This window comes from Orcinus orca, chromosome 14 (assembly GCF_937001465.1).
Source record: "Orcinus orca chromosome 14, mOrcOrc1.1, whole genome shotgun sequence".
Classification (NCBI taxonomy): Eukaryota; Metazoa; Chordata; class Mammalia; order Artiodactyla; family Delphinidae; genus Orcinus; species Orcinus orca.
The window spans coordinates 89,810,207-89,836,940 of NC_064572.1; the positions used below are offsets into that span (position 1 = coordinate 89,810,207).

Sequence of the window (26,734 nt, forward strand, 5' to 3'; positions counted from 1 at the left end):
GACCCCCGCCCCCCGCCCGCTAGTCTGGCTTCTCCTGGTCCCTCCCACCCAGTGTTCCTGCGAGAGCACCGCATGGTCTGGGTCTGATCGAGGGGTTTGCGCAGTCACTAAGCAGGGAATCGTGAGGACACCTGCTTTCTGGCTTCTCTGAGGCCGAGGTGGCCGGCCTGTGCTGGGCGGCTTCCCCCTCCCCGTCCCGCCCCGCCCGCGGCCGTCCCAGCCCGTTCCCGCACCTCTGCCACCCCTCACGGCTCTGGCGGGTGACTCTAGCTTTCCTATAATACAGTCAAGAGGAGAGGGAAGTGTTTTGTGTCTGTGTACCTGTCGAACGTGAGAAAGTAAAAAAAATGAAAAACACAACTGGAGGGTAGCATATTTCAGAAGAAAATGGGCGAGAGCATATGTTTGTGGCAGAGCTAGAAAATGTAGCCCCGTGTTTAGTGGGTAAACGCTGTGTGTCTGTACTAAGAGTCACCTAAGATGCTCATGATACGAGGGCGTGTGAGTCTGTCCCCTGATCTGAGGAGTTGCCGTCCCTGCTCCATTCAGTCTGCGGGATGCGTGTGCATTTATCTTCCACGCAGGGTTGTCTCTTCATGTTACATGTAAACCCGTCTGAGCTCCACTTGGGCTGTTGAGCCAGGTCGCATTAATCTGAGATGCCTCCCGCGGTGAGGTAACTGTGGGAGCGGCTGATTGTGTAGGTTTGTTCAGGTTCATTACCACCACTCACTCGGGAGACGGCTTGCACTCTCCAGGTTGGGAAGCAGTGATTCCATCAGCGTTGAGAACAGGGTCCCAGCCAGCAGGTGATGTTCACCGGCCCTGTAGCCTGAGCTTTCTCTGCTCTCGAGACGCAGCGTCTGCCTTTCCTGCCGAGGAGCTTGGAGTGGCCCAGCAGACCTGGCGAGAGCCGGGGCCGGGGTCGCTCTTCCCATGACCCTAGCAGACACTGGACGTCAAGTGTCCTGTCCTCGGGCTGCGGAGCTGTGAGCAGAGGGGCTGTGCAGACACAGCGGCTCCAGACGAAGCTGAAACAGAACGGCTTGCACTTCTAATAAACCTGCACCTCAGGCTCCACAGGTGCCACGTCTGCTGAACTTTTCCTTCTTCCAAGTAACCATGTGCAGACATATTTTATTACTAAATCAAACTCATCCGAAAGTACCTGGCTAGCACACAGTTTATTTACAGCTGTACCTTCGATGTACATTTATTTGACTCTAGCAAAACCTCCATGCTATCAGTGACAAGAACCATTATAAGACGGGCAGCGGCTGTGCCCTGAGCAGGCGAACCTGGCGGGAGGCTGTGTCGAGTCTGAAGACACCCCGGGGCGTGGCGTGGCAGGTGTTGCTGCCGACAGATCCCCAGCGCGGGCGAGGCCAGGGTCTCAGGCAGGCGTGGGCCGCCGGCCCCCGCTCCACAGCCCCGGCTCTTCGAGGCTCGCACTTCTGCCTGGAATTGAACTACAGCAAAAGCAATCCAGGTTTGTGAAGTTTGAATCAACTTTTGAAAAGAAACAGCCTGAATTTTAACAAATGTGTTCCTACTTAGAAACTTGAGATGAAAAGGGATGAAAGGGACTCCAGTGTCTGGTCCAGCACGTGATGAGCTTGGAAGCTGTCACTCAATCCTCAGGAGAGACAATCCAAACAAGCTGAAAATGGGTGATTCTTCTTAGGTCCCTCAGAGGAACAAGGTCACAGGGCAAACTGCTGCCCCCCAAACCGGGGAGACAGACAGACGGGCCCAGAGAGTCAGAGCCCACTGAGCAGAGAGCACCGCACGGTCAGGACACTAAGACAGGCCGAGCCTGGGCAGCTGGCAGGGGACGCGCACCCAGGCTCAGGGCCTACGCTGTCGCGGGCTTTACCTCCTGGAAGCTAACCAGGTTCTCACGCCGAAGATGAGAGAAAAATCCCCAGACCTTTCTGGCAGGGGAGGGGAGAGTAGCTGTTGTGAAGTGTGCCCAGACAGCTCTGTTCTTCTTAAAGGCCTGCCCGCAGGGAAACCCTGAGCCCAGCCCACTGGGGTCTGATCAGGGCCTAACCCACGGGGCAGGGAGATAGCCGATTGCACCTCCTCTAGCCTTCCTGTGCAACCTGAGAAAACAAGAAGAGCCAATGAAGTCCAAAATAAGCAGAAGAAAGGAAATAATAAAATTGGAGCCTATACGTCAGTGAAATTGAACAGAGACACTCACGAGAGAAAAGCAAAGAAGCCAAAAGCTAGTGCTTTGAAAAGATCAATAAACTTGGTAAACCTTTAGCCAGGCCAACCAAGAAAAAAAAGAAGACACAAATGACTAGTATTAGAAATGAGAAAGGGGTCATCAGTACTGATCCTGTGGGCATTAAAAGGATGATAAAGGTATATTGTGAACAAGTCTATGCCTATAGATTTGATAACTTAGATGGCCCACTTCTTTGAAAGATACGATCCACCAAAACTCATTCAAGGAGGACTAGATAGTATGCATGGGCCTTTGTCTATTGAAAGGAATTCAATCAATAAGTAATAACCTTCTAAAAACATCAGGCCCGATGGTTTCCCTGGTGAATTCCACCAAACATTTAAGGAAGAAATTATACCAATTCTCTACAATCTCGCCCAGAGAATAAAGGCAGAGGGAAAACTTCCTAATTCATTCTATGAGGCCAGCCTTACCCTAATAACAAAACTACATAAAGGTATTACAAAAAAGGAAAACTATAGGCCAGTATCTCTCATGAACAGAAAATGCAAATTCCTCAATATAATATTAGCAACTCAAAACTAACAATGTATAAGAAAATTATACACTATGACCAATTCAGATTCATCCCAGGTATGCAAGCCCGATTCAGCGTCCAAAAAATCAGTTAATGTAATCCGTCACATCAGTAGGCTAAGGACGAAAATCACACGATTATATCAATAGATATAGAAAAAGCATCTGATAAAATCCAACACCCATTTATAATAAAAGCTCTCAGCAAACTAGGAATAGAGGAGATCTTCCTCAACTCAATAGAGAATATCTACAGAGATTCTCCACTAACATCAGAATCAATGGTGAGAAACTAAGGTCAGTAACAAGGCAGGGATGGCCACTCTCACCATTTCTCTTCAACATCATACTGGAAATCTTGGCTAATACAATAAGACAAAAAAAAAAAAGGAAATTAAAGGCTTATTGATGGGAAGGGGCTGTCTTAATTCTTAGGTGACATGTTTACATAGAAAATCCCAAGGAACCACCACCACCAACAGTAGCAACAAAAACTGGTACCAGTAAGCAAGGTTGCAGGATATGAGGTTAATAATCATACGTCAGTGGCTTTCCTCGATACCAGCATTGAACAGGTAGAATTTGAAATTAAAAACACAATATCATTTACCTTAGCACACATACAAAAAGAAGTACTTAGGAATAAATCTGACAAAATATGTATAATATCTACATGAGGAAGACTACAGAATCTGATTGAAGGAATCAAAAAAGACCCAAAGAAGTGGAGAGATAGTTCATGTTCATGGGTAGGAAGCCTCAGTATTGTCAAGTTCTTCCCAACTTGATCCATAGATTCAACACAAGCTCATTCAAAATCCCAGCAAGTTATTCTGTGGATATTGACCAACTGATTCCTAAAGTTTATGTGGAGGCAAAAGACCCAGAAGAGCCAACACAATATTGAAGAAGAAGAACAAAGTCGGAGAACTGACAGTACCCAACATCGAGACTTTCTATAAAGTTACAGCAATCATGATGGTGTGGTGTTGGTGAAATCGGAGGACTGACACTACCCAACGTCGAGACTTTCTATAAAGTTACAGCAATCAAGACGGTGTGGTGTTGGTGAAAGAAGAGTCAGATAGATCAATGGCACAGAAGACAGAGCCCAGAAATGGACCCACACAAATACAGTCAACTGATCTTTGACACACGAGCAAAGGAAACAAAACAGAGCAAAGAGACTCTTCTCAACAAGTGGTGCTGGAACCTGCCGGACATCCACACACACAAAAAGGAATCTAGTCACAGACCTTACACCTTCACAAAAACTTAAAATGGATCATAGACCTAAATGTAAAATGTGAAACTGTAAAACTCCTAGATGATAACATAGGAGAAAATGTAGGTGAATCTTGGGTTCAGTGATGACTTTTTAGATGCAACACCAAAAGCATGATCTATGAAAGAAATAATTTTAAGTTGGACTTTACTAAAGTGAAAAACTTACATTCTGCAAAAGACACTGTTAAGAGAATGAGAAGACAAGCCAGAGATGGGAGAAAATATTTGCAAAAGGCACACCTGATAAAGGACTGTTATCCAACATATACAAAGAGCTCTTAAGATTCAACAATAAGAAAGCAACCCAATTTAAAAGTGAGCTAAAGATTTGAACAGACATCTCACCCAGGAAGATATACAAATAGCAAATAAACATGATGAAAAGATATTCAACATCATATGTCACCAGGGAAATGCAAATTAAAACAACAATTAAAACCACTACACACCTATGAGAATGGCTAAAATCTGAAAACTTGACAACGCCGTGCTAGCAAGGACATGGGGCAACAGGAGCTCTCACTCTGCTGGTGGGATGCAGAACCGTCCAGCCTCTTTGCAAGACAGGTTGGCAATTTCTTGCAAAGCTAGACATACTCTAACACATCCCTTGGCATTTACCCAAATGAGTTGAAAACTAATGTCTGCACAAAAACCTTTACAGCAATGTTTATAGCAACTTTATTCGTAATTAGCAAAAACTGGAAGTAACCAGAATATGTCCTTCACAGATGAACAAATAAACAAGCTGTGGTCCAGAGACAAGGGAATGTTATTCAGCAGTAAAACAAAGTGAGCTATCAAGATACAAAAACTCATGGAGGAACCTTTTAGGAGGAACCTAAAATGTGTGTTCCGACGGAAAGCAGCCCACTGGAGGAGGCCGCCTGCAGTATGTGGCCAACGACTGAGGAAAGGATGGAGACAGTAGAAGCATGGCTGGTTGACAGGCGCTGGGGGAGGGAGGGATGGACAGGTGGAGCGCGGGGGTTAGGGCCGTGGAAGTGCTCTGCGTGCCACTGCGGCGGAGGATACATGGCGTCATGCGTTTGTCGGGACCCCTAGCGCGTACGAGCCCACCAACACGAGATGTTGGGAAGCTGTTCGGGGGGCGGATGGGAACTCTGCACTTGCAGCTCAGTTTTTGTAATCCCCAAACCACTCTACAAATACAGGCTCATTTTTAAGAAAGAGGCCTCCTCCGCCCCACCCCCCCAGTCTCCTTCTCTTTCCTCAAGGGAACTGGGGTTTCATCTCAGCAGAGCTGCCTGCTGCTACGGCCCCTGCCCTGTCCTCATTCCCAGGAGCCTGCAGGTGGCTGCCCACGCCTCAGGGCTGGTCCTGCACCTGTGCCCGCCTGGCTCACCGAGGGCTGGTGCGTCTGCCCTGTGGGCCTCCATGCGTCCTGAGGATGTCTGGGGGGGCGTCCACCCCTCTGCAGCTCATGACCCGATGCCCCCAGTGGGCTGTTGGGGTGATTCAGCCTTGGCTACGAGGATCCCCATCCTGAGCAGACCTTTAGAAAGAACTTGCTTTATTCTCAGGTCCAGGCGATACTGGCGGTTAGCAAAGGGGGCAGGAAGGAGGGATAAAGAACCCCCTGCAGGGCGCCCAGACGGTGGGCCCGCGTGGCCCCAGCAGCAGCTCGGCGCCTCCCAGGGACGAGCCCGGATGTCGGGAGGAGGGGCGTCCCTAGGACCCGGCAGAGGCGGCCGCTGCCAGAGGCTGGACCTCCGCCCGGCCCTCACCCTCCTCAGAGGCCTCGTGGGGTCCCAGGGCCACCCCTCACTCCTCCATCAGGCTCAGCTCCGCCCTGCTCCGGGGCTCCCCTGGCCGCCCCCCAGGTGACACCCTCCTGTCCTCCACACTCGGGGAGTATCCACGTCCCATGTCGTAACCCACGTCCATCTCCCCGCCTCATGCCCAGGCCCACTCTGCGGGTCGTGTCTGCGTCCCATGTCCGCGTCCTCAGCTTCTGGCCGGGCCCCACGGCACTCAGTGGACGTCCTGGTGCCCACTGGTGCAGGGAGGGCCCAGGAGGGGAGTTGGAGGCCCGGGCGGGGTGGAGGGAGGGGCGAGGCGGGCGGGTGCACACAGCAGGCTGCAGCCGCCTGCCAGCCTGGCGCCCCGGGTGGTCTGTGCGGGACAGGCCTGCCGTCAGCAGGAGTGGTCAGCTGCCCCGCTCTGGGGCCGGGGTGGCCTGTCCGCCTCGCGAAGGGGAGCTGGACGCGACGTGCCGGTGACGGCAGGTGTGCCTCGCAGACAGCACTCCCCCCGCCCCCCTGCCACCCTGATGCCGGCTGTGCGGGGTGGTTTGATAAACGCTGTCCTTCCACGGAGATGGGCGGGTGGCTACAGTAAGTGCCTCGTGTGGTTAACACACTCCTGCGTCATTTCCCGCCGCAGGTGGGTGTTATGAGCGGGTCGTGGCTTCGTGCCTTGTTTGTTTACACTGGCCTGTGCCCACCTTCCCAGGCACCAGCCTCCTACTCGTGGGTTTGCCTGCGTTTCCCCCGATGGGCAAACCCGGGGGTGGGAGGGTAGCCTCAGAGCCAGCTGCACCTGTCATCTGAGGCTCGTCTCCGTGGTTTGGGAGCCAGGTCAGAGGAGCAGTGGGTACAGCGCAGCTCCGTCCTGGGGTGGGGGGGGGGGGTCCACGTCACGTGCTGTCTGTGTGTCAGTGGGCCCGTGGGGGCAGGCAGCCCAGAGACTGCAGGCGGGGCTGCCCGTGGGACGCGGAGCAGGGCCTCCACAGACACTCTGACGGGACGGCTCGTCCTTCGTCCCAAACACCAGGGATCTCCACACGCCCCAGGACCCTCACCCCAGTGTCCTGGCCCGGGAGCAGGAGACAGGTGATGCTCCAGCAGCCGGTGGGGGCAGTCTGGTGACCGCCTGGGCTGGGGTCTCCCCGTGGCGGTCTCGGCAGGCCCCCCGCTGCCTGGGCTCTCTGCCGGCATCTCGTGGGGAGGCTGACAGCCTTCCCACCCACCAGACAAGTAAGAGTTTGAGGAATAGACACATTTGTGCATTAAACTCCACGGTGGTCTCTGAAAAGGAACGATCCCAGGTCTGGGTGTGAAAGGACCAGGCCAGGCCCTGTGTGCGGGGCGTCCGCCAGATGCGGGGAGAGCCCGCGGGACACTGGACGGGGCGGGTGGCCCAGAGTGCCTGGCCTTCATCCCTTTCCCCCGTCTCACGTAAGGACTCCCCTTCCCTGGTTAGGAGTGATGTTGGCTGGATGCAAGGAGGAAATCCATGTTATTAAATGAATTCGTCTTAAGTGTGAGTGGACGGTAACTCCACGGCCCTTTTAAATACAGTCGCACTTTGCTCAGAGGATGCCAATTAGCCCCTGTAAATCCGCAGGCCGGGAGCTTGGAGCGGGTAATGACACCCTGTGTCAGATTCCAGGTCCAGGGATGGGAATGCACGAGCCACGGCGTCCCCGGGAGCAGCTGCCCTGCCTGGGGGCGTGGCCCTCGTCGGGTCTGCCTCCTGGGCCCTCCCTCGCCTCCACAGCACTGCCCGGGTGGGATGCGGGACCCCACGTGGCCCTGAGCTGGGGGGAGGGGGAGAAGAACTGAAGTTACCCCCGGGTCCTTCTTCTGCTCTTTCCTAGCCAAGAAGTATAAAAAAGTCACTGGTAAGGAGATCTACTCAGACACGCTGGAGAGCACGCCCATGCTGGAGAAAGAGAAGTTTCCGCAGGACTACTTCCCCGAGGTACGTCGGGGCCCCGCCGGCCACACTCGTACTAGTGCGTCTGCTTTCAGGTGGAATTTAGGACGTGAAATCTTCATACTTCACAGTGGGGCTCCCCCGGCCGCCGTCATGCTCCAGTATTCTGTCCTGGGAGGTTCCAAAACCCACGTGGGTTCATCTGGGTGGTCTTAGATGAGGGCTGGGAGAGCCCGTGGTGTTTATCGTTACATCGGTAGGTAAATTTTCTAATCATCATCGTTTCCAGGCAAAGGAACCTTCCCCCAGAGAGGTAGAAAAACCATAATCTGTTCATTTGGGGCCTGGGGTGCGCCAGGGGCCTCCCAGCAAACCTCAGCGTGAGCAGGTCGATCTGGCCAGTGATGCAACCCGAACAGAGAGCTCGGGCGTGCTGGGACAGTGGCACTCGGGGGGCTCTCCCCACCCCCAGGGTGCTGAGTGAGCCCCGGGCTCTTCCCTGGCAAAGCCTTGGTGTGGCCAGAGAGGCGCAGCCGCATACTCGGAGCCGGTGCCCCCACCCTGTGCGCTTCAGCAGAGGGAAGTGCAGGGTTACTTCTCACCCTCTGCTCAGACACAATCAGGAAGCGTGCATGTGTTTCCTCTGGGGTTTAGTGCATTTTTGTCTAGTTATTTTTATGTAGCCGTTACGCTGCATGCATAATTTTGGATTCTGGGATTTTCAGCGAATACTCTCATGGCCAGCGTGTTTGGAGTCTCGTAACCTGTGTAGTCCAGGTGTTGATCCAGACTGGATCACCTTCCCTTTCGGGGCCTGTTGACTCGCAGTAGGAAGTGACCCATGACTGAAGCATTCGGGGGTGAGACTGAGAGCCGGGCGGCCCCTCCTCACAGCTGCGTTTCCACATGGCCCCCAAAACCCCACGGGGCAGGTCTTCTTGGTCGAGGATTGCCCGCCGTGACTCTGTGGAGCCGCCCCTCCTGCGGCACTGGGAGCCGATTTCAGCAAGGCCGCAACTTTATTAACTTGCTTTATGACCCGATCCTGCAGTGGAGGAAAGGTGGCCGGCGCCTTGAAGGATGGGCCGCGTCCCCGGCCAAGGACGCAGTGTCAGGGGCCCGCCTCCCGCCCCGCCCGCCGCTGCCCCTGCCCCTGGGCACTGCTCCCCTCTGCTCTGCGTCCAAGCTTGGAGGAGGGTGTGGCTGGAAGGCTCCGGAAGCTTCCGTTCTCAGCCTCCCATGAGTGCGGCTGAGCCCGTGAGTCCTGCAGTCCTCCCGGGACGTTGGCCAGTGGACGTGTCCAGCAGGAGGCCAGCCCAAGGTTCCCCGGATCAGGGCGAGGGCTGAGAAGTCAGTTTCAGAGGCCATCAGTGCCGGTCTCCTGGCCCATCCCGATCCAGACTCACCCTTGCTCCCCTGCAGGCAGCATGGGAGCCGGCACTGGCCCTGGCCTAAGAGCAACCAGGGACCCCGGTGAAAACGGCGCAAGCTGCGGGGAGACTGGAGGCGGGGCCTGCAGCGCCACAGATAGGGTCTCGGCCTCTCCCCCCACGCGGGCACCTTAAGAGCGGGAGAGCCAGCTTACAGAGGCCCGCTGGGGACAGCCCTGAACGGGCCAAGGAAGAGGCTCTGGCATGTCAGCCGCTGCTCTGCAGGAGGGACCCTGACGCCCCTGCTGACGTCCAGGGTCCACGCACCTGGCAGAGAAGGCAGGGCTGCTGGGGACGGCCACGAAGCCAGCCTCGCCCAGATCAGCGCAGGGGCTGGGTGGCTGGTGGGCGGTGCTGGGCCCGGGCCTGCGTGGGGCTGGGCGGGGAGCACCTGAGGCAGCCTTCTGAGCAGTTAAGTATCTTTGCAGCTCTCCCCTTTAACTGTCACTGGAGTCCTGAGCCGCGGAGGTGCCAAGGCGAGCCCGTGGCCTGGGACTGGCAGGCGGCAGGGATGGCAGGCGGGCCTCTGCTCTTCCCGAACCCGCCCGTTCCCTCGAGGTGCTGCTCCCCCAGGTCGCTGCCCACCCAGGGGACGCCTGGTGCCTGGGACGGAGTTCCCACTCCGCGCCCCCCGCCAAGGACTGGGACGCACCTGGGTGACCTGGCTCGTGGTTGGACGCCCAGCGCACGGCCCCCATCGCCCCAGGGACTCGCTCAGCCCACAGCTGTCCCTCATCCTCTCGTCACTTGCCGATGACTCCAGAATTCAGCGTCCTCTCACTTCACCTGTGCCCTTGGAGCTGGGGTCACTGGAGGCTCCCGGCATCTGTCATCCAGGAGCTGTGCTGCTCCCGAAGAGGAGCCTTCTGTGACGGTCACCGTGTCCTCCTGGGTGGGCAGAGGGGGCCCCACTGCTTCCTCCGGAGAAGGTGCCCGGCACCTGGGCGGGAGCCTCTGCGTTCCCGGCTTGCCCGCTGCCGCCCTGGCCCTCAGGCTCTGCCCTGTGCGGGCTCCCTCCCCAGGCCACGGCCTCCTTCTGAGGGGCTCCCTGCCCCTCTGGCCCTCAGGCTCTGCCCTGTGCGGGCTCCCTCCCCAGAGGCCGCGGCGTGTCTGGGGGTCTCCCCGCATTTCTCTTCCCACCAGGGCCCAGGCGGCTGTGAAGCTTGGGCTGAGGTTGACCTGTGGGTGGTGGGGGGGGGCAGGTGTGGGGACCTCAGCTGTGGTTCCCACCTCCCTGCACACCCCATGTGCTGTGCCCTCCGAGGTGCTGGCCGGTGCCGGCCGGGGGCACTGAGCCCTCCTCAGACCCAACTCCCGGCGGCCTCACTGTCATCCGCAGGCAGAGGGGGGAGTGCGTCTCTGGGCGGAGAAGGTTGGGGGGGTCTCTGGGTTAGACCCCGATGTCTCGACTAGAGCGGCGTGTTGCTGGGACAAGGTGACCCCTGCTCCGGGGTGCTGGCCTTCCTGGGGGCCCCGTTCTGTTCCATGGAATTGCCCGAGTGTGTGCTCCGCTGGGTCTGATGACGTATGAGTTTTCAGGGCTTGTTCATTTTCCTCTCATCTCGATAAATTAACAGAAGGAAAATCTTATTGAGAAAAACACAAATGCTTCTGATGTTTCTGTCAACTGCGTGGAATTTCTCAGGTGTAAGGAACTCCAGGACCGTTGCCGGGCTCCCGTGTCCTGCTAGGAGCCCCTGCCTGGCGTGCGTCAGGTCAGCAGGCCGCCGGGCAGGGCCGCGGTGCCCAGGAGGCTGTGCTGCGGCTGCTCCCCTCCTGCTGGGCCTGCAGTCCAGGCCTTTAGCCTTATTGGAACACGTTTTGGGGGAGGGAATTAGTTTAAGACTGATTTCTCTTTCTTTTATTACCGTCACTTAAAGGCAATCTAAACGTAATTACCATGATGGAGGCATGATGCAATTCCAAATAATTACAGCCCACTGCACGTAAAACCGACAGAACTTCCCTGGTGGCTTGTGGGCGCTCTTGGCTCGACGCGAATTCCACGTGCTGCCTCTGGGGGAAGCGCTCCAGGCAGCGCGAGACCGTTTTGAAAAGCAGGTCTGCGTCGTCGGTCGGGGCCGAGGCATTTTATTCCTCCTGCCCGTAGTGAGAAATCGGTTGTTTCCATGCATCACAGGGACTGTTCCAAGCTCTTATGAAAGATGAATTAATTTCACTAATGCTCTGAAGCGGGCCTTTCACGGGGAGGCTGGGTGGTGATAACCTTCCCGCAGCCTCCCTTTTCTCACCGTGATTTATGCCGTCTTTTAGTAGATGAAGCCGCCTGTGTTCGCCATCCATCTGCTGGTAAAGGCATCCTATTAACAGGGCATCTGAGCAGAGACTTAATATTGTCAGGTGAATGATGTGGCGGCCCCCCCCACTGCCCCCGCCCAGACCCGGGCGTGACATGGTTCCCACTCCAGTGTGAGAGCCTCTCTGAGAACTGGGGTGGACACCCCCGGGGCACCCCAGCCACTGCCGTCCCGTCTGCCGTCGCCTGGAGCCTTGGGTGGCTTGAGAAGGCGGCCGATGACCAGTGAGCCTGGGAGTGTGCACGGGGCTGGGAAGAGGCAGAGGAGGCCCAGCCCCGCCCGCTTGCACCCCGCCTCAGTTTGCTATGAGCACCTGCATCCGGAAGCTTCTGTGCTGGAGGCCCCAGCCTCCCTACATGTGTGCTGACCACAGGCTGCCCTGCCGGCTGCTCCCAGGGAACCGGCCCAGACCCTGGTCCCGCTTCCGGAGGCTCGCCCTGAGCCCAGGAGTCAGGCCGCCCTGTGCTGCAGCTCCTGGTTTCCGAATGTGCACGAGGGCACCAGGGTGGCGGCGCCTGCTTCCCACTCTCTGCAGGACGTGGCTGCAGACGGAAGACAAGTCGCTGGTTCTCCCGGAGAGGCTGAGGGGGGGCGGGGCGCCCTCGACAGCCGGTGTGCGTGGCGACCCCCTCCCACTCCCGCTGCAGCAGTGGGAGAAGGCGACAGACCTTCTGGTGGATTTGACCGGGCCCACGTCCAGCCTGGCTCCCCTGCGGCCTGCCCCAGCGGGTGACCACTTGCCATGTGACCTTGGGTGCGATTCTCAACCTCGAGGGCTCCTGGGTCCCGCAGGTGCTGTGCTGAACAGTGGGCTGGATTCTGAACCGGACGTGGTCAGAGAGAGGGTCAGCGAATCAGCGGTCCGGTTGAGGACGCGTCAGGAACTCAAGGCCGTGGTGACCTTGTGAGAGCAGTCTGGGCAAGGGGTGGGGTGAGGAGCCCACGGGGCGCCGAACGAACAGATCAGAAGAGAGAGGAGCCCCTCGTGACGGCTGGCTGTCGGGGGAGTAGAAACAAATGGGACGGTGGTTAGGGAGGCGCGTGGAGAGCGCTTTAGCTGCTGAACTGTCTGCACGAAGTAAAGAAATGCGTGGCTGACCTAGGCCCCCACTTCCCTGGACATGGCCGTCAGGAGGCAGTGCTTTTCGCCGCGTCGGTCTCTGGGTCCCACGCGGCTACCATCTCTGGGACCACACGGTCTCCGCCCTCTGCCGCCGCCTGTCACCACGGCACAGCCCCACATGCCCCCCGCCCGAGGACCAGCCCCTGTGCTCCGTGGACGCTTGACACGCTGCCCTGGGACGTGGGCGGAGGGTCCCGGAGAAGACAGACGTTCCCTCCAGCACCCTAAAGTTTGCCACCAGGGATTCAGGAAGGTCCCCAGTGCCTCCCGCAGACTTGCAAGGGGTGCCGGGCGGAGCCCCACTCCCAAAACTGCTCAGGCCGTGAAGCTACCCTGTGCTGTGTGGCCATCTAAGTGAAAGTTGATTATGACACTGTCACACGCGGCCCCCAACACGGAACGTCCTTCGCCACAGAGCGGCTGCTGGGCAGCCCGGCTGCATCCCACCCTCCTCCCCTCGCAGCGTGAGCACGAGGGGACGTGGCCGCTGACGCTGGGCGGGGCAGGTGCCGCCCCAGCTGCGGGACAGCAGGACGGGTGGCGGCTCGGCGAGGCTTCTCCCGGCTTCTCCAGCAGAAGTTCCTTTCTTTGAGGTGGGGTTGGTGGAGCAGAAGTAAAGATGGGGTTTCTGTGTCTGTCTGCCTCCCGGGGTCCCACATGGCTCTCTCGCGGCGATGACGCCGCAGGCCCCGAGCCCGCTAGTGGCGGTGCCTCCACGCCGACCGCGCAGCTTCCTGCCGGCTCAGACGCGTCCTGTCACCCGCCAGGCCCGCCAGCTGCGTAGGAGGTCTTGCTGGCGCCGCCGCTCGGGGCCCCCTGAACTTGGCCAAGGGCGTCCTCCTGTCCACTGGGGCCCCCCATGGCCTGGCCGACTGAGCCCCTGGCAGCTGGTCTGGGAGATGGTGGTGGTCGTGCCTCGTGGTCCCCTCCCTGCCCGCAGCCAGTGCGGAGCCCGTGTGGTCCCACTTTTCTCGGCGCCCCGACTGCCTGTGAGCCAGGCGTGCCCTCCTCCCCCCTCACTGCTGACAAGTGTGACCTGTTTGTTTTTCAGTGCAAGTGGTCGAGGAAAGGCTTCATCCGGACGAGGTGGTGCCTTGCGGACTGGTACGTCCACCGTGGTCCCCTGCGTCCCAGGACGCCCCCCTTCAGCACTGTGGGGGCACTTCCGTCAAAGGCTGCCCAACCCGACCCGACCCTCTACTCTTTGACCCTTTTTGTTCTGGCGACTCTGTGTGACACAGAGCGTGGTTGCCGGGCACATGACTCTGGTGTCCCAGCACTCACTCCCACCCGCCCCCCCATCCCGTGGGTGCCCTGGCAGCCCCTCCCCATGGTGGTCCCCCTGCTGCTGCGTCCAGCAGCGGGTCCTGCTTCCCTGACGTGCGCTCGGCCACCTGGGGTCGGGCCCGGGGGACTGAGGCCACGGTCTGCACTGTGAGGTCCTGGGGTTGGGATGTCTCCCTAGTGAGAGGCCCGACCTGCCGCTAGCTGACCGCTTGTTCAGGCCAAGGCTGCAGCCCATCCTCAGGAGCTGCACTCCCGTCAGGTGCCAGTGTCAGCCAGTGACCGCGGCCCCCCTGCTATTTCCACGCGGGCCCCTCCTTGGGGCCATGCAGGTCAGGGCGTTTCCTGAGGCCAGGGTCCCAGAGCGTGAGAGGGAGCTGAGACAGCCGCAGCCTTCCTGACCTGACCCCCCAACTCCTGCCCTTGTTCTCAGTCCCACGGGCCCCCCCGGTGCAGCGTGGGAGGGGCACGGGGTGGCCGCCTGGGGTCAGTGGGTCCTCATGAGGCCATAGGAGAGAATTCGAGCTCTTTATCCGGCCCAGGACAGTGCTGTCAGGTCAGCGCACGTGTCTCACTGGATCGTGGGGCCCGGTGGTCCCAGCTCTGCGGATGGCCCCCACCTCTCTGTGCGGCAGACAGGCTGCAGCGATGCCCCAGGGCTCCCTGGGCACGAGAGGCTGACAGGCCAAACCCGCCTCACCACGTCCCTGCAGAAGCCCAGGCGACACTGGGCTGCTGGGGTTTCCCCAAGGGTTTTCCAAGGGCTGTGAGCTTGGGGCTTCTTCTGGGGAGTGAAATGAATCCCTTAGTGACCCCTATGGCACGGGGACCCCATGGTGAGCACTGAGCGGCACAGGGGGCTTCGGGCTGTAGCACCAGCTGCCCGTGGAGGGAGCTAAGGCCTGGGGAGGGGCCTTGTCCCCCCTCCCCCCTCCCGTCGCCCCTTCCCCGGCCTCCCTCCCGCTCCCCCCGCCCCCCGTTCTGAGGAAAGTTCCTGGGATCCTGTGTAGGTCCCTTTCTTCAGAGAAACAGCTCCCTTTTCCGTTGGCCGAGTACCCGTGTCCGTGTGGGGACTTCACTGTGTGAGGACTCCAGGTCTTGTGTGTCCTCTGACCACACCTCGGGGGAGGACACGCCCGGGCAGCGTGGGTGCACCTGCCTTGAGGAGCCAGGTGGGGCGGCATGGGGGGCCGGCCCAGGCAGCCGGGCAGCTCCAGCCCTCCTCCGAGCTTCCTGTCTCTGTCCCCGCAGTGCCTTCGACTTGGTGAACATCCATCTTTTCCACGATGCTTCCAACCTGGTTGCCTGGGAGACCAGCCCTTCTGTGTACTCGGGGATCCGGCACAAGGCCCTGGGCTACGTGCTCGACAGGTGGGTACTGAGGGGGGCCTCCCCCCGCCCACCTCTGGGGAGGAGTGCGCCTTGCTCTTTAAGCCATTTTTCGTATTTACCCAAAATACGGAACTTGCCAGTGTCGACCCAGGGCTAATGCACAAAGCCCGACCCCTGCCCCAAGGCTCCCGTTATCCTGTCCAGACGCGCTGGACAGTGGGTGTCCTCACTTTCTTTTCCGTCTTGGGGGGAAGATGAGCCATGGCAGACGGAGGTCTCCTTTGGCCTGGGGTCCCGCTGGCCGCGGGCTGAGTCTTCCCAGACTCTGGTCCCCCACCGGGCTCCGGCTATAGGCCCCTTGGAGTGGCTGGCCGGGCAGGTCTGCCCTGCCCGGCGGAGCGCCGCCTCCCGCACCGCTCTGCCCCAGCTTCCCGGCCCGGCTGCGGGCCCCTGGCCAGAGGGGAGGCAGCCTCGGTGGTCGTCAGAGTGCGCGAGTTCCTCCCATCACCTGCCCAGGCTCCCAGCACACCCCTCCGACCGCCCTGGCCCCCGTCACAGCTGGTTTTCAGGACCCTCCCCCCTGGGCCCTCTGAGGCCCTCCCTCTGTCTGCGATGGTCTCATGTGACCTCTCACGGGGTCGCCGCTGATGGGCTGTCATCTGGGAAAGAAAGGGAGCTCCTCACACCCAATTAACAGGCTGCGTTGGGCCCTGATTTGCCGGAGCGCGTCCAGCGGCCGAGTCCTCAGCTGGAGTCCTCTCCCACCAGCGCCCGTGCCCTAAGTGGGGCCTTTGGTCCGCTTGGGCTTGGGGCGGGGTCTCAGATCTCCCCAGGACCTCGCCAGCCTGCCCAGACCATGAGTTGTGCCTGTTCCTTCTGTGCGCGTGCTCGGCCGAGACGCTCCCTGGACGGAGCCGGAAGGCCAGGAGCCTGTCCTCGTGCCACCAGTCAGCAGGACGAGACAGTGGCCGCCAGTTCGCCTCCGGGCTGCCGGAGATCAGGCCCCTTGCCCCATCCGAGGCCCCCACGTGGGGGACACGGGGATCTGCTTGCCCTCACCCTGTCTGCAGCCAGGCGCCAGCATCGCCCAGTCTGTGCTGAGGCCCCGGGCTGTCCACCCTCGCGGCACCGGCCTGACGCGCACGGTGCCTTGGTCCGGGAGGAGGCCCAGGGGCGCGTGTGGTCACATCAGACTTGGGAGCGGCCCTCCTGGGAGGGCTCATCTCGCAGCGGCCAGACCGGCCTCCCAGGGCTGCTCGGCTGGGGCGCGGCTGGGGCCCTGCGGTCCCCGGGCCCTCTCTGGGGCCTCCTTTGGGGCCGGAGCCGGCTGGATGGGGAATGAGCTGGGCTTGGCGGCTGTGGTCAGGTCGTCAGACGGATGGCCTGAGGATGTGTCACTGCCCCAGACCGCCTGTGCTTTGCGGCCCCCGGGAAAGCGGCCTCTGGGTTTCGGGCCCTTCCCCAGCTCTGCGTTCCCATGAAGGGCTTCTGTGGGGCGCTCAGCCAGCCGCATCCGGACCTCCGCCGCGCGGGGCCGGGCCGCCCGCACAAAGGGCCGCTCTGTCGGCGGTGAATGACGGGCCGCCCTTTCATCGGGGATGCTAACCTTTTGGCAGCCACCAGCAGACCGCATTCTCTCTGCCGATTGGGAGGACAATGCCATGCTGGCCCTTTGAATGGACGCTGCCACCAACAGTTTCCCATTCAGGGCGTTGGGAACCTCTGGGAACATTGTCTGCGGCCGGCGTGGACGCAGGGAAACAGTGCGGGGTCCGAGGGGAGCCCGCCTTCCCGGCTTAATCTCCACGTAAAGCCTCGCAGGCTCGCGTTTCCATCCGAGCGAGGGTGTCAGGCCCGGGAAAGGTGGCACAAGGTGGTGGGGGCACCGCGGGTTAAAACCGAGAGGCACCCGGTGCTGTGTTTGCAGTTTTTCTGTGAATCCAAGATTATTCCAAAATAAAAATCTTACTTAAAACAAAACAAAAAACCCTGAGAGTCAAACTCTCGTCTGAAGTGTGTGAACTTTCAGAATTGTTTACGCTACGAGCAGCGCCCGCCATGAATGTCCCCTGCAGAGCACCACGCCTATGGCGCCCTTGCTGTGACGGGCTTAGTGGGAAGGATTCCCCTTGGAGACGTTGCAAAATAGGATTTCCAGTGTTAATAAAGGGCGGCCAGTGGGTTCGTCTGGGTTTTTATGGTAAATCATAACTGATGTTTTTGTGCAATAATTTTTTGCTTTAAATCTCTTGTTCTGGGACTTCCCTGGCGGTCCAGTGGTTAAGACTCTGTGCATCCAATGCAGGGGGTGTGGGTTTGACCCCTGGTCGGGGAACTAAGATCCCACGTGCCGCGAGTCGGGGCCAAAAAAAAAAAAAGAAAATTAAAAAAAACCCTCTCGCTCTGCAAGGTTAAAAGAAGACAAACCTCTAATTAGCAAAGGGCGTCAGGCTCAGAGACGCTGCAGTGGGCTGTGTTGGGGCCTCTGCGCGGGGCCTGGGGTCCTGTCTGCCTGGAGGGGTGGCTCGGACCCTCCTCGGGGCTCTGGGGGGCTGTGTGTGCCGCGTGCACCTTTGTACCCCCCGTGGGGACAGGTGGTCCCTCTCCAGGCGCACAGTCACGCTCTTGGGGAACGTTTAGTGCGTTAACTCGGCAGCAGAGACTGCAGCTCACACAGTCCTTCCTGGACTCTCCCAAGCTTTCGGCCGTGAAGTGAGATTTTTTTTCCACAAGTGACAGGGCTCTTGTGTCTCCCTATGCAATGCGGCCGGGCCAGGTCCTCAGGAACATTTTTACATCACAACTGTGAAATCTCGGCATAAAGCGCCCCTTTGTCCCCCAGTATCTCTTCACAAATACAGTCCATTGTCACAGCGCTGAAGTTAATTTGATCAACATTGGGACATTTAACTTTTATGTCCGGTCAAAAGAGTTGTTTCATGCTCATTTTGGGCTTTCGAAGAAAATGATTGCCAGAGAAATAATGCTGCCCGGGACAATTGGGAGCAATTAGTTTCCCAGGGCGCGGCGGTGTGATGCGGCTGCTCACAGCTCCCCTTTGTCGTCCTGCGGGCGGTCATCCGTCAGCTGTCAGCGCCTCAAAGACCCTCGTCTCAGGGTTTCTCTTAGGGCCGTTCCCAGAACTCGCCTCGCTGGTCAGCCAGCAGAAGAAAAGCCGCCGGTCTCCAGGCAAAGACAGGCTCTGTGCTAAGGATGCGGGGCATCGGGACGCCCCACGTGGCCGGTGGCCCCCACCTCCCCACTCAGGCGTCCCTCAGCCTGGAGGCCCAGGTGGCCACTGTCCCGTGTCTGTTTGGAGCCCAGCTCAGACGCAGGAGTCCCGGGCCCACCAGGCAGCGTCCTCGCCGCCCCGGCTCCTCCCCAGCCGAGGGCTGGGCTCCTGCGTGCTCCTGGCGTCAGGCATCCAGCGAGGTGTGGAAGGCTACGATGACAGTCCTGCGCCCTCCACTCGGCAGTGTCAGGTTTACGTTTTTCCGTGCTTGTCCTTCTGTCCAGAAGTGAAACGAGGGTGCCGTCGGTGCCCCTGTGTTCTCTGTCCTGAACCCTCGTCGTACCCGCCCCCCCACTCTGCCCCCCCGCCGTCTTGATCCAGTGCCTGTCTTTCCTGGACCCCGTGCACATCCCTGGACCGCTTGTGTGTGTTAACATGTGTGCAGTATTGTATATGTTTTTATTGCACGTTTGCATCCTCTGTTGTTTTGGGGGAGGCAGGCTTCCGTGAGCCCCTTACATGATATCCTGGAGTGTCACGTGAACGGCAGCACGGGCACCTCCCTCTGTGGCTTGTATCATGGGTTTGTCACTCCCACCCTCCAGCTCCATGTCCCTCGTGGCAGCTCCATCCGTGCTCGTCCACCATCTTGCTGGCCTTCGTTTGCGGTGTTCTCGGGGCTTCGCTAGCATTCAGGACGTCTCGTCCTTCTCCGCCGGACGGTGGCCCCGCCAGCTGCGTGCTCACCCGGGCTGGGGACCGCGGGGTGGTCTGCATCTCCCGAAAGCCGCTGACATTCAGCATTGTTTCCGACGTTCTTTGATATCAAAAGTCTTAAAGCCTCCCTCGGCTTTCTGAGCGTCCAGCTCTTGTTTTCTCTTCCGGGTACGTGGGGGAACTGAGTGGCCCCAGGAGGCTATGGGTCTTCTCTGCTTCTCTGGCTTCTGGTGGCATCTGAGCAGAAAAGGCGTATTTAATATTATGATGCTATTTAAAGAACGAATGAGAGAACTGCTGACGGGAAGCTCAGCCTGATGCCTGCAGGAGGTCTCCACCCACAGCCCTGCCCTGGAGACCGTTGTCATCAAAGGGAGCACGGCCATGCAGAGGGTGGCAAACAGCGATTTGATTGAGAAGTGCCGGCCATGGTGGGGCCTGAACCCCTCCTGTCCCCCCGACAGAGGCAGCCTCGTGGGCTGGAGGACATCTCGGTGCACAGACAGGAAACTCAGGCCCAGGCTGGAGCCGGACCAACCGTGCAGATTACTGGAGAGCCCGCGGCCACGATGCATTTCGTTGCCCTCAGCTCTGGAGGCCACGGGTCTGGGGTCAGGGCCCGGCGTGGTCCGGCTCTGGAGAGACCCCTTCCTGCTGGACGCCGCTGGCTGCCTTCTTGCTGTGTTCTCAGGTGGCAGAAGCAGCCCTGGTGCCTCTCCTTACGAGGACACCTGTCCCATCGGGTCAGGGCCCACCCTCATGGCCCCATTTGACCTGGATCGTCTCCTGAGCGCTCCGTCTCCAGTACTGTCTCAAGGGGCTGGGCTTCCACGTAAGACTGCAGGGACAGTCCAGCGCCCGCGGGGCCTCATGGCCTCATTCCAACAGCCGAGCTCCGGCCACCAGCCGGCTGAGACCAGAGGGGCATTTCAGAACCGGGCGCGGTCCCCGGAAGCTTACGGAAAAGAGTGGGTTCTGTAACCAGCCACAGCGGCTGCCCCGGCGCTCTCCATGTTCTGCTGCTCGAGGGTGTGGCCTTATTGTGCTGAGACTCCCCCTGGTCCACCCCACGCAAGTGGCTGAGGGTTCGTGTGTCACCCGTGCTGGGGAGCCCTGGGCCCAGCCCCAGGGTGCCTGCTGCTGCAGGAGGCATGGGTGACCTCACAGGTCACTGGGGCGCCAGGCCTGGGTAGACGCCGGGCTGGAGGAGCGCACGCGTCGCTGGAACTCGGCTCAGGCTCCATCCCTCAGATGTGTCCTTCCTGCCTTCACACGGTATCCTCCTCCTCTGTCTCTGCCTCAGGGGCGTCTGGGACAACCCACCTCCCCACAGGCTCCCTCGTGCCTGCAGCTGTCATAGTAGGGGACTCCCCCAGGGCTGCCAGCCCCACCGGCCCAAGCCCGAGGCCAGCACGCGGCGCAGAGTGAAGCGTGCAGTCCTGAGAATAGCTTCCAGGAAGGTCGGTCTGTAGAAGGCAGCTTAGATGCACGTGTGATAAACCCTTCAATCCGATGCTTTAAGACTAAGGGAAACTCCAAAGACCCTGAAATCAGCGGCCAGTCGTAGGAACCTCCTGCCGTCCGTGCTTTGCTATTTCAACTTGTTTGACCTGAGCACATGGCCTCTCCCAGATCTGAGACGAAACCTGAGGTCAGTTTCCACCATGTTCAGAGGCTAAAAATAACAAAGGAAGGACCCTGGAGTGCAGCCTGGTGGGCAGGCCCGACGGCCCCTCGTCTGCCCCTCCGCCTGGCGTCCTGTCCAAGGCCCGAGCCGCCCCCAGTAGAAACGTGTGACCTCAGGTATTCGGTCTGTGGCCCCTTCAGGGCTGTCGCCTCTGCCATCGGGCTCTTCAAGCCACGAGGCGTCCTCGGCCCCTTCCTTCCGCACAGGCAGCCTGAGCGGGTGAGGACCCTTCGGCACAGCAAGGTTCCTCGCGTCGTGAAATCGCCCGTCAAGACAGAAAGAGGCTCCGTTCTCAGGGCCTGAAGCACTGATTTCCATGGCTCTTCGTGTAGTTCTCTTTCTGAATTAGGCACAGGGTATTGATGTGGACCTACTTTTTAATCATAATAGCTACTGACAAGGTAATTAATTTTAAAACAACGCTTCTTTCCTGCTGGCCCAAATGGCACTATGTTGAAATTAAAAGTGAGGGCTGCGGGCCGCGGTCTGGCACTCGGACGACTGCTTCCCCGTGACAGCCCTTCCATCTCGCCTCAGACGGCGATGTTATTAATGGGCTCAGGCCATTACATCAAAAGGAGCAGGGCACGGGAAGATGATAAAGTTTAGGGTTTTAATGATAGAATTACAAGACCCGAGACAAGCTGATGAAATCACGTCACCCGTCACCGCGGGCCACCCCGTCCGTCACCAGAAAGAGGCCGCGGGGGCCGGGTTCCAGGAAGGCCGCCAGATGCAGCATTCTCTCCCTCCGAACCCTCAGAGCTCTTTAAAGTTGATTTAGTCCCATATTAAATCTGAAATTCGTTATCTTTTAAAAAGGAAATTACCTCTAAACGGATTCTGCCATTTAATTAGCCAGATAGTCTTGCTTCCCCGGCACGGTGTCGGCCGTCTGCACTGCTTCCTGGTCCCTCGTTTCCCGCCCATCCGTCAGGGCGAGGACGGTCAGCCGGGGTCAGCCGGGCTCGTGCTTCACCCAAATCGTCTGACGCCCGCCCGCCTCCACATACCTCCCGGGAAACCGCCTGTGTGGGGACTGGGGCCCAGGCCTGGGCCGGACCTCCTGTGCGTCCCTCGTGGCCCCCTGGAGCAGGAGAGCTAGTGTGGCCGTGACCTCCAGCGCCCTCAGGCACCTTCCAAGGCTTCGACCCCAGGAAATGTGGAGCTCCAGCCTTTCCTGCCGCAGGGCTGGAGCCCGGCTTTCCAAGCCAAGATTTAAGGCAAATGCTCTGGCTCGAGAAATAGTTCAGGATCGAGGGGCGCTGTGAGCGCTCTGGCCTCGCGTCTGAGCCGTGTCCCCGTCGCCTTGCTCAGGTGTCGCGTGTGACCCGCCACCACGTTAAGCGTAAGAAGCCGCGAGAGAGCAGCCGGTTCGCCTGTGAACGCAGAGGTTTCTCCACTTGCCACACCGACTTTTCTCGAGGACATTGTGCCCTGGGCTTCTTAAGAAACAGAAGCTGATACACCCTCAGGATAAGATGTGTAGGTTTAAAGTGGACATTTAAAGTGTTTCTGCCCAGGAAGCGTGACAGCTCGCCCTCCTTCCTTCAGCAAATCAAGTCGAAGCTTCAGTTTGGTTTAGTTTTTCTTAAAAAATAAATAAAAAGAACGAAAGAAAAGAGAAGTCCCCTTGAGTGGCCTGAGGTCCGAGTGGCGGCGGTGAGGAGGCGCCGTGCGACCGCTGAGCCCAGACCTCGCGGGGTCCCAGGCGCTGTGTCAGCTTGCTCCCCAGCCCCTTGCCCCGGGGACACCCCAATGGGCACCCCCCAGGCTCCTGTCTGGAGGCAGCCTTGCTGGGCCGGGGGCGCAGGGGGAGGGGGCTGAGGCCGGGAGGTGCCCCCGAGGGCCTCCAGGCGGGCTGGGGCCTACGGGCCTCGGGGAGCTGCAGGGACTGGCGGTCCTTGCGCTGGGGCTGCACGGCTGCTGGGCGCAGAGCGGTGACGTGGGGTCCCAGAGCCGTGAGGCTGGAGGGTGAGGGCACGGGGAGCAGCCCCCGTGCCCACCCCCAGGCACAGGCCCTGGGGCCGCAGGCGTCTCTGGCCTCCGCGCACAGCCAGCAGTCACTTGGCAGGGCTGCAGTGAAGAGTTCCGTTTGGGGGTTTTTTAAAGAGCAGTGTGGCGGAGCCCCAGTGCTTGTGTCTCTCTCATCCACTCACTGGTCCTGGGAGGCGGGGCCGGGAGGGACATTGCTGCTTCTCCTTTCCTGGTGGGGCTTGTGCACTGGGTCCCCTTCCCAGAAGATGGGCGACCACGGAGTCCGTGCCCCGACGGGACACCCTGTCGGCCTTTCCAGGAACCTGTGCAGGTTCTCTGAGGTATTTTCTTCTTCTAAAGTTTAAGGGCAGAAGAGATTAACTTTCTTCAAGATGGCTTGGATAGCCTCCTGCTGACAGACAGTCGATGGGGGTGGGTTCCTCCCCCTCCCCCGCAGGTGCCAGGCGGGTGAGACGGGGTGGGGTACACGGCCAGTCCTAGATGTACGGCAGCCCCAGGGCCGACCCACCAGCCTCCCTGTATTTTCATCCCTGAGCGATGTCTCCTCCACAGAAAGACTTAACTTTTTTTTTTTTTTTTTTTTTGCTGTACGCGGGCCTCTCACTGTTGTGGCGTCTCCCATTGCAGAGCACAGGCTCCGGACGCGCAGGCTCAGCGGCCATGGCTCACGGGCCCAGCCGCTCCGCGGCATGTGGGATCCTCCCGGACCGGGGCACGAACCCATGTCCCCTGCATCGGCAGGCGGACTCTCATCCACTGCGCCACCAGGGAAGCCCAGAAAGATTTAACTTTTCACACAAGAAGTGACGTCACTTGTCATCTGCACCGTTAATGACAAGCTGTTAAAATATGTCCTTTGTCTTCAAATTCGCATGTGTGAGAATCAATCCAACTAAACAGGAAAACAAGACTTTTTGTGGAATTTAGCTCCGTGATACAGCAATTAACATGCAAGAAAATATGAAAACAGCTGAGACAATTCCTAGAAGAACTTCAACAAGCAGGGCTTCCCCATGAGGAGTCCTATGACTTAAAAGCAACAGGAATAGATAAAAGATCTGCAGAAAAGGAGAGTCTCAAAAAGACCCATGTAATCTAGGGACTCCTGTTCTGCACAAACTCAAGGGGAAGAGGATTGAATGTTTAATAAAGGGTTTGGATCAGCCGACTGTTGGGAAAATCGATAAACTAAGACCCCTTCTTCACACGTAATTCCAGATGGATTAAAGTCTGCACTACAGACTCTGCCAGGAAGATGAGAGAAGGACTTGTCGGGAATCAGCCTTGGGGGGAGAAGGGCCAGCAGTTGGGGGGACGTGGGTGTGTTTCCTGCGTGAAAATTAAGGCTCGTGCGTGACAGGTACCGTGAGCACAGACAGCATCACCATCTTGGAGTTCACAGGGAAACTCTTGGAGTTGAAAAAGCAGGAGGCAAGGAACCAGAAAGGAAAGCAGGCCAGGCGCGAGCAGAAGCCACCAGCTTGCCGTCCCCGGGGGTGCGGACGGGACTGTCCCTCCAGCCCAGCAGCCACCGTCGTGAAACAGCGGTGATGTCATCGCTGTCAGTCACCTTTCCTTTCTCAGGCTAGTGCGTCAAGTTGGGAAGGCCACTCCGGGGTTGGGGGCACGCCTGCTCCCTCTGCCCTGGGGGCCGGACGGGGCAGGTCCGGTGGCACCCAGGTGTCTCGGTGCCGGCCAGATATTTCTGAGTTGATCTGGGCGAGGGGTGCTCCCGGCTTTGCCCGCCTTTAATATTTATTTTCTCAGAGTCCATCACAGCACGTAGGCCATGGGGGCGGCGCCCCACACTGTGCCCGTGGGCCCTGCTGCTCCGTCTCGGCGGGGGTGTCAGTGCAGCCACCAATGGGCGGTGGAACTGGGGACCTGGGTCACTGAACCTCCCTTCCCTTCTGCCCAGACCACACGTGTGCTCTGCGGGCTGTCTCGTTAGCCGTGGTTCGCATTCCGCTTTGAGTTGGAAGTGACCCGCACTTGCTTCCTTTGCCCTTGAGGCCAGTGCAGCCGGGACCCTGCTGCCACCAAGGGTGGGGAGGGGGTGGGGGAGTGAGTGAGCGGAGGATCGGGGTTGGGTGGTGTCCTGGCCTCTTACCGGGGAAGAGAGGTCTGTACGGGGCCGGGGTGGGGGTGACACTGACATATCACTGTCACGCTTGCCGTGTGTGCGTTTCTCAGCTGAAAAATCTCTATGAAATAAATTGTGATTGATTTAAAATACGTGGAAAAAGTTTTTTGAGCCAGGCAATACTTAGCTTAAAAAAAAAGACATAGTCACTCTCACTTTGTAGCTTCCAAACATCCACGTGGGGATAAGCTACAACGCTGAGAATGAGGTCAGGTGTCCACCACCGATGGGAGGAACCGTCCACGGACCAGACGGAGGCGTCCTGGGCTCATGTGGGTTGCCCGCTCCTGGCTGCTCTCCTGTGTCTGGAGTGTGGCGTGGCCCTTTTCCTTCCCTGGCGCAGGCTGTCGTTGCACGCCAAACGTGGTTTTCACGGCCCCGGCCTAGCGGATGGGACTGCGCTGGCGCACACCCCAGTGCTGGCAAGCTGGGAGCAGTCTGGGGAACACGTGTTGATCACGGTCACTGGGGTGCAAGCGTCCTTCAGCAGGAGGCGGTGGGAAATGCGTGGTGGGGAGCCCGGGGAGAGGCCGGGCGTGGCGGGCGCCGTGCCTCAGTAACCCCCTCTGCTTCTCTCCTCCCAGAATCATTGACCAGCGATTCGAGAAAGCGTCCTACTTTGTCTTTGGCGATTTCAACTTCCGACTGGATTCCAAGTCCGTGGTGGAGGTAGGCCACGCCGGGAGCCTCACGCGTGTTCGGTCATGTTGGGAAGACAGCGGAAGCCCGTGATCCTCGACGGGCGCGTTCCCACTGTCCTGCTCACTGGTTCTATTTAAGGCAGAAACTCCTAATGGAGAACGTTTTACTGTCAAAAGGAGGCTGTTATGGGAGCCCCTCCGAGCGAGTAGTTGGGTAGTGGTCGGGTCACTCAGCACATGTGTGCTGAGCCTGGAGGTTCCTCTGTTGACCGTCGGGAGAGGAAAGAGGAGGAAGCTACCTGTGAGAAGGCAGCCCCTGGTCAGCTGTATGCGCCAGTTCCCCCCAGCTGTGGGAATCTCCAGGGTGCCCTCAGCCCCTGGGTGACGCTCCCGCTGAGTAGCAGGCGCAGGTGGAACCTGGATGGGCACCAGCCGCGAGGCGACCGGGTCGGAAGGCCAGCTCGTCGGCCCCACCGGGTCCCGCCACGTGGCCTGGAGCGTGGTCTCCTCTGCATGGGGCCGGCTTCTCCCAGAGGGTCTGTGGCCCTGAGCCCCGCTGCCGCGCCTGCCCCACTCTCCCGGGGGTGCAGTGCTGATGGCAGGGCCCCAGGCCGCAGCGAAGGGGGCCTGCCAGCCGCCCAAGGTGAGCGGGTCCCCCCAGACCCAGGTGCAGGAGGGAGACCACAGCGTGCAGGGTCCAGCCTAGGCCTGTCCAGAGCAGGGCACACACAAGCGTGTGCCTGCAGTGATGGTGGAAACAGCAGGGGGAGACCCCGGGGGTCCCCTCTTGTCATCTTCCTTTGGCGTCTCAGGTACAAGTAATCCTCCCTTCTCGGCAGAAGATTCTGTCTTAAAACTGAGCAGTGAGAGGCGCCTGAGTGTGGGGAGGGGGCTTTCGACCACTCGGAGTGTTTTCAAATAGACAAATGAATTCCACTGAGGACCATAAAATCCTGCGTTTGGTTCTGCTGCCTTTTCCCCTCCTCATTTTGAGTTTGGCTCAATCAGCAACCTGGATCCAAGGTCCCATGGGTTCCGTGCCTTTGAGCCATGGGTGCGATGCCCGCCTGTTGAAATCCGCCAGTGCA

The 26,734-nt window shown here is 59.0% G+C and overlaps 2 protein-coding genes across 7 annotated transcripts in view; one reads left to right on the forward strand and one right to left on the reverse strand.

Annotated features, from left to right (window-relative positions):
• The window catches only part of BNIP3 (BCL2 interacting protein 3), a 547,174-nt gene extending 522,227 nt beyond the window's left edge, over window positions 1-24,947 (reverse strand). Inside the window, exon 1 of the mRNA XM_004265703.3 lies at window positions 24,943-24,947. The gene's annotated coding sequence lies outside the window, so the exon portion shown is untranslated. The remainder of the gene's footprint in view (window positions 1-24,942) is intronic.
• INPP5A (inositol polyphosphate-5-phosphatase A) overlaps window positions 1-26,734 on the forward strand; it is a 179,983-nt gene that overhangs the window by 118,466 nt on the left and 34,783 nt on the right. For 5 of the 6 annotated variants that reach the window (XR_007471502.1, XM_033420656.2, XM_033420654.2 and 2 more), the window contains 4 exons: window positions 7,683-7,786; window positions 13,664-13,716; window positions 15,148-15,267; window positions 25,590-25,674. Coding sequence is in view for 5 of the 6 variants with exons in the window: in XM_033420656.2 (XP_033276547.1) it covers window positions 7,683-7,786; window positions 13,664-13,716; window positions 15,148-15,267; window positions 25,590-25,674 (362 nt within the window). In the remaining variant the exon portion in view is untranslated. The remainder of the gene's footprint in view (window positions 1-7,682; window positions 7,787-13,663; window positions 13,717-15,147; window positions 15,268-25,589; window positions 25,675-26,734) is intronic. The other variant, XM_049697523.1, reaches the window with a different exon arrangement.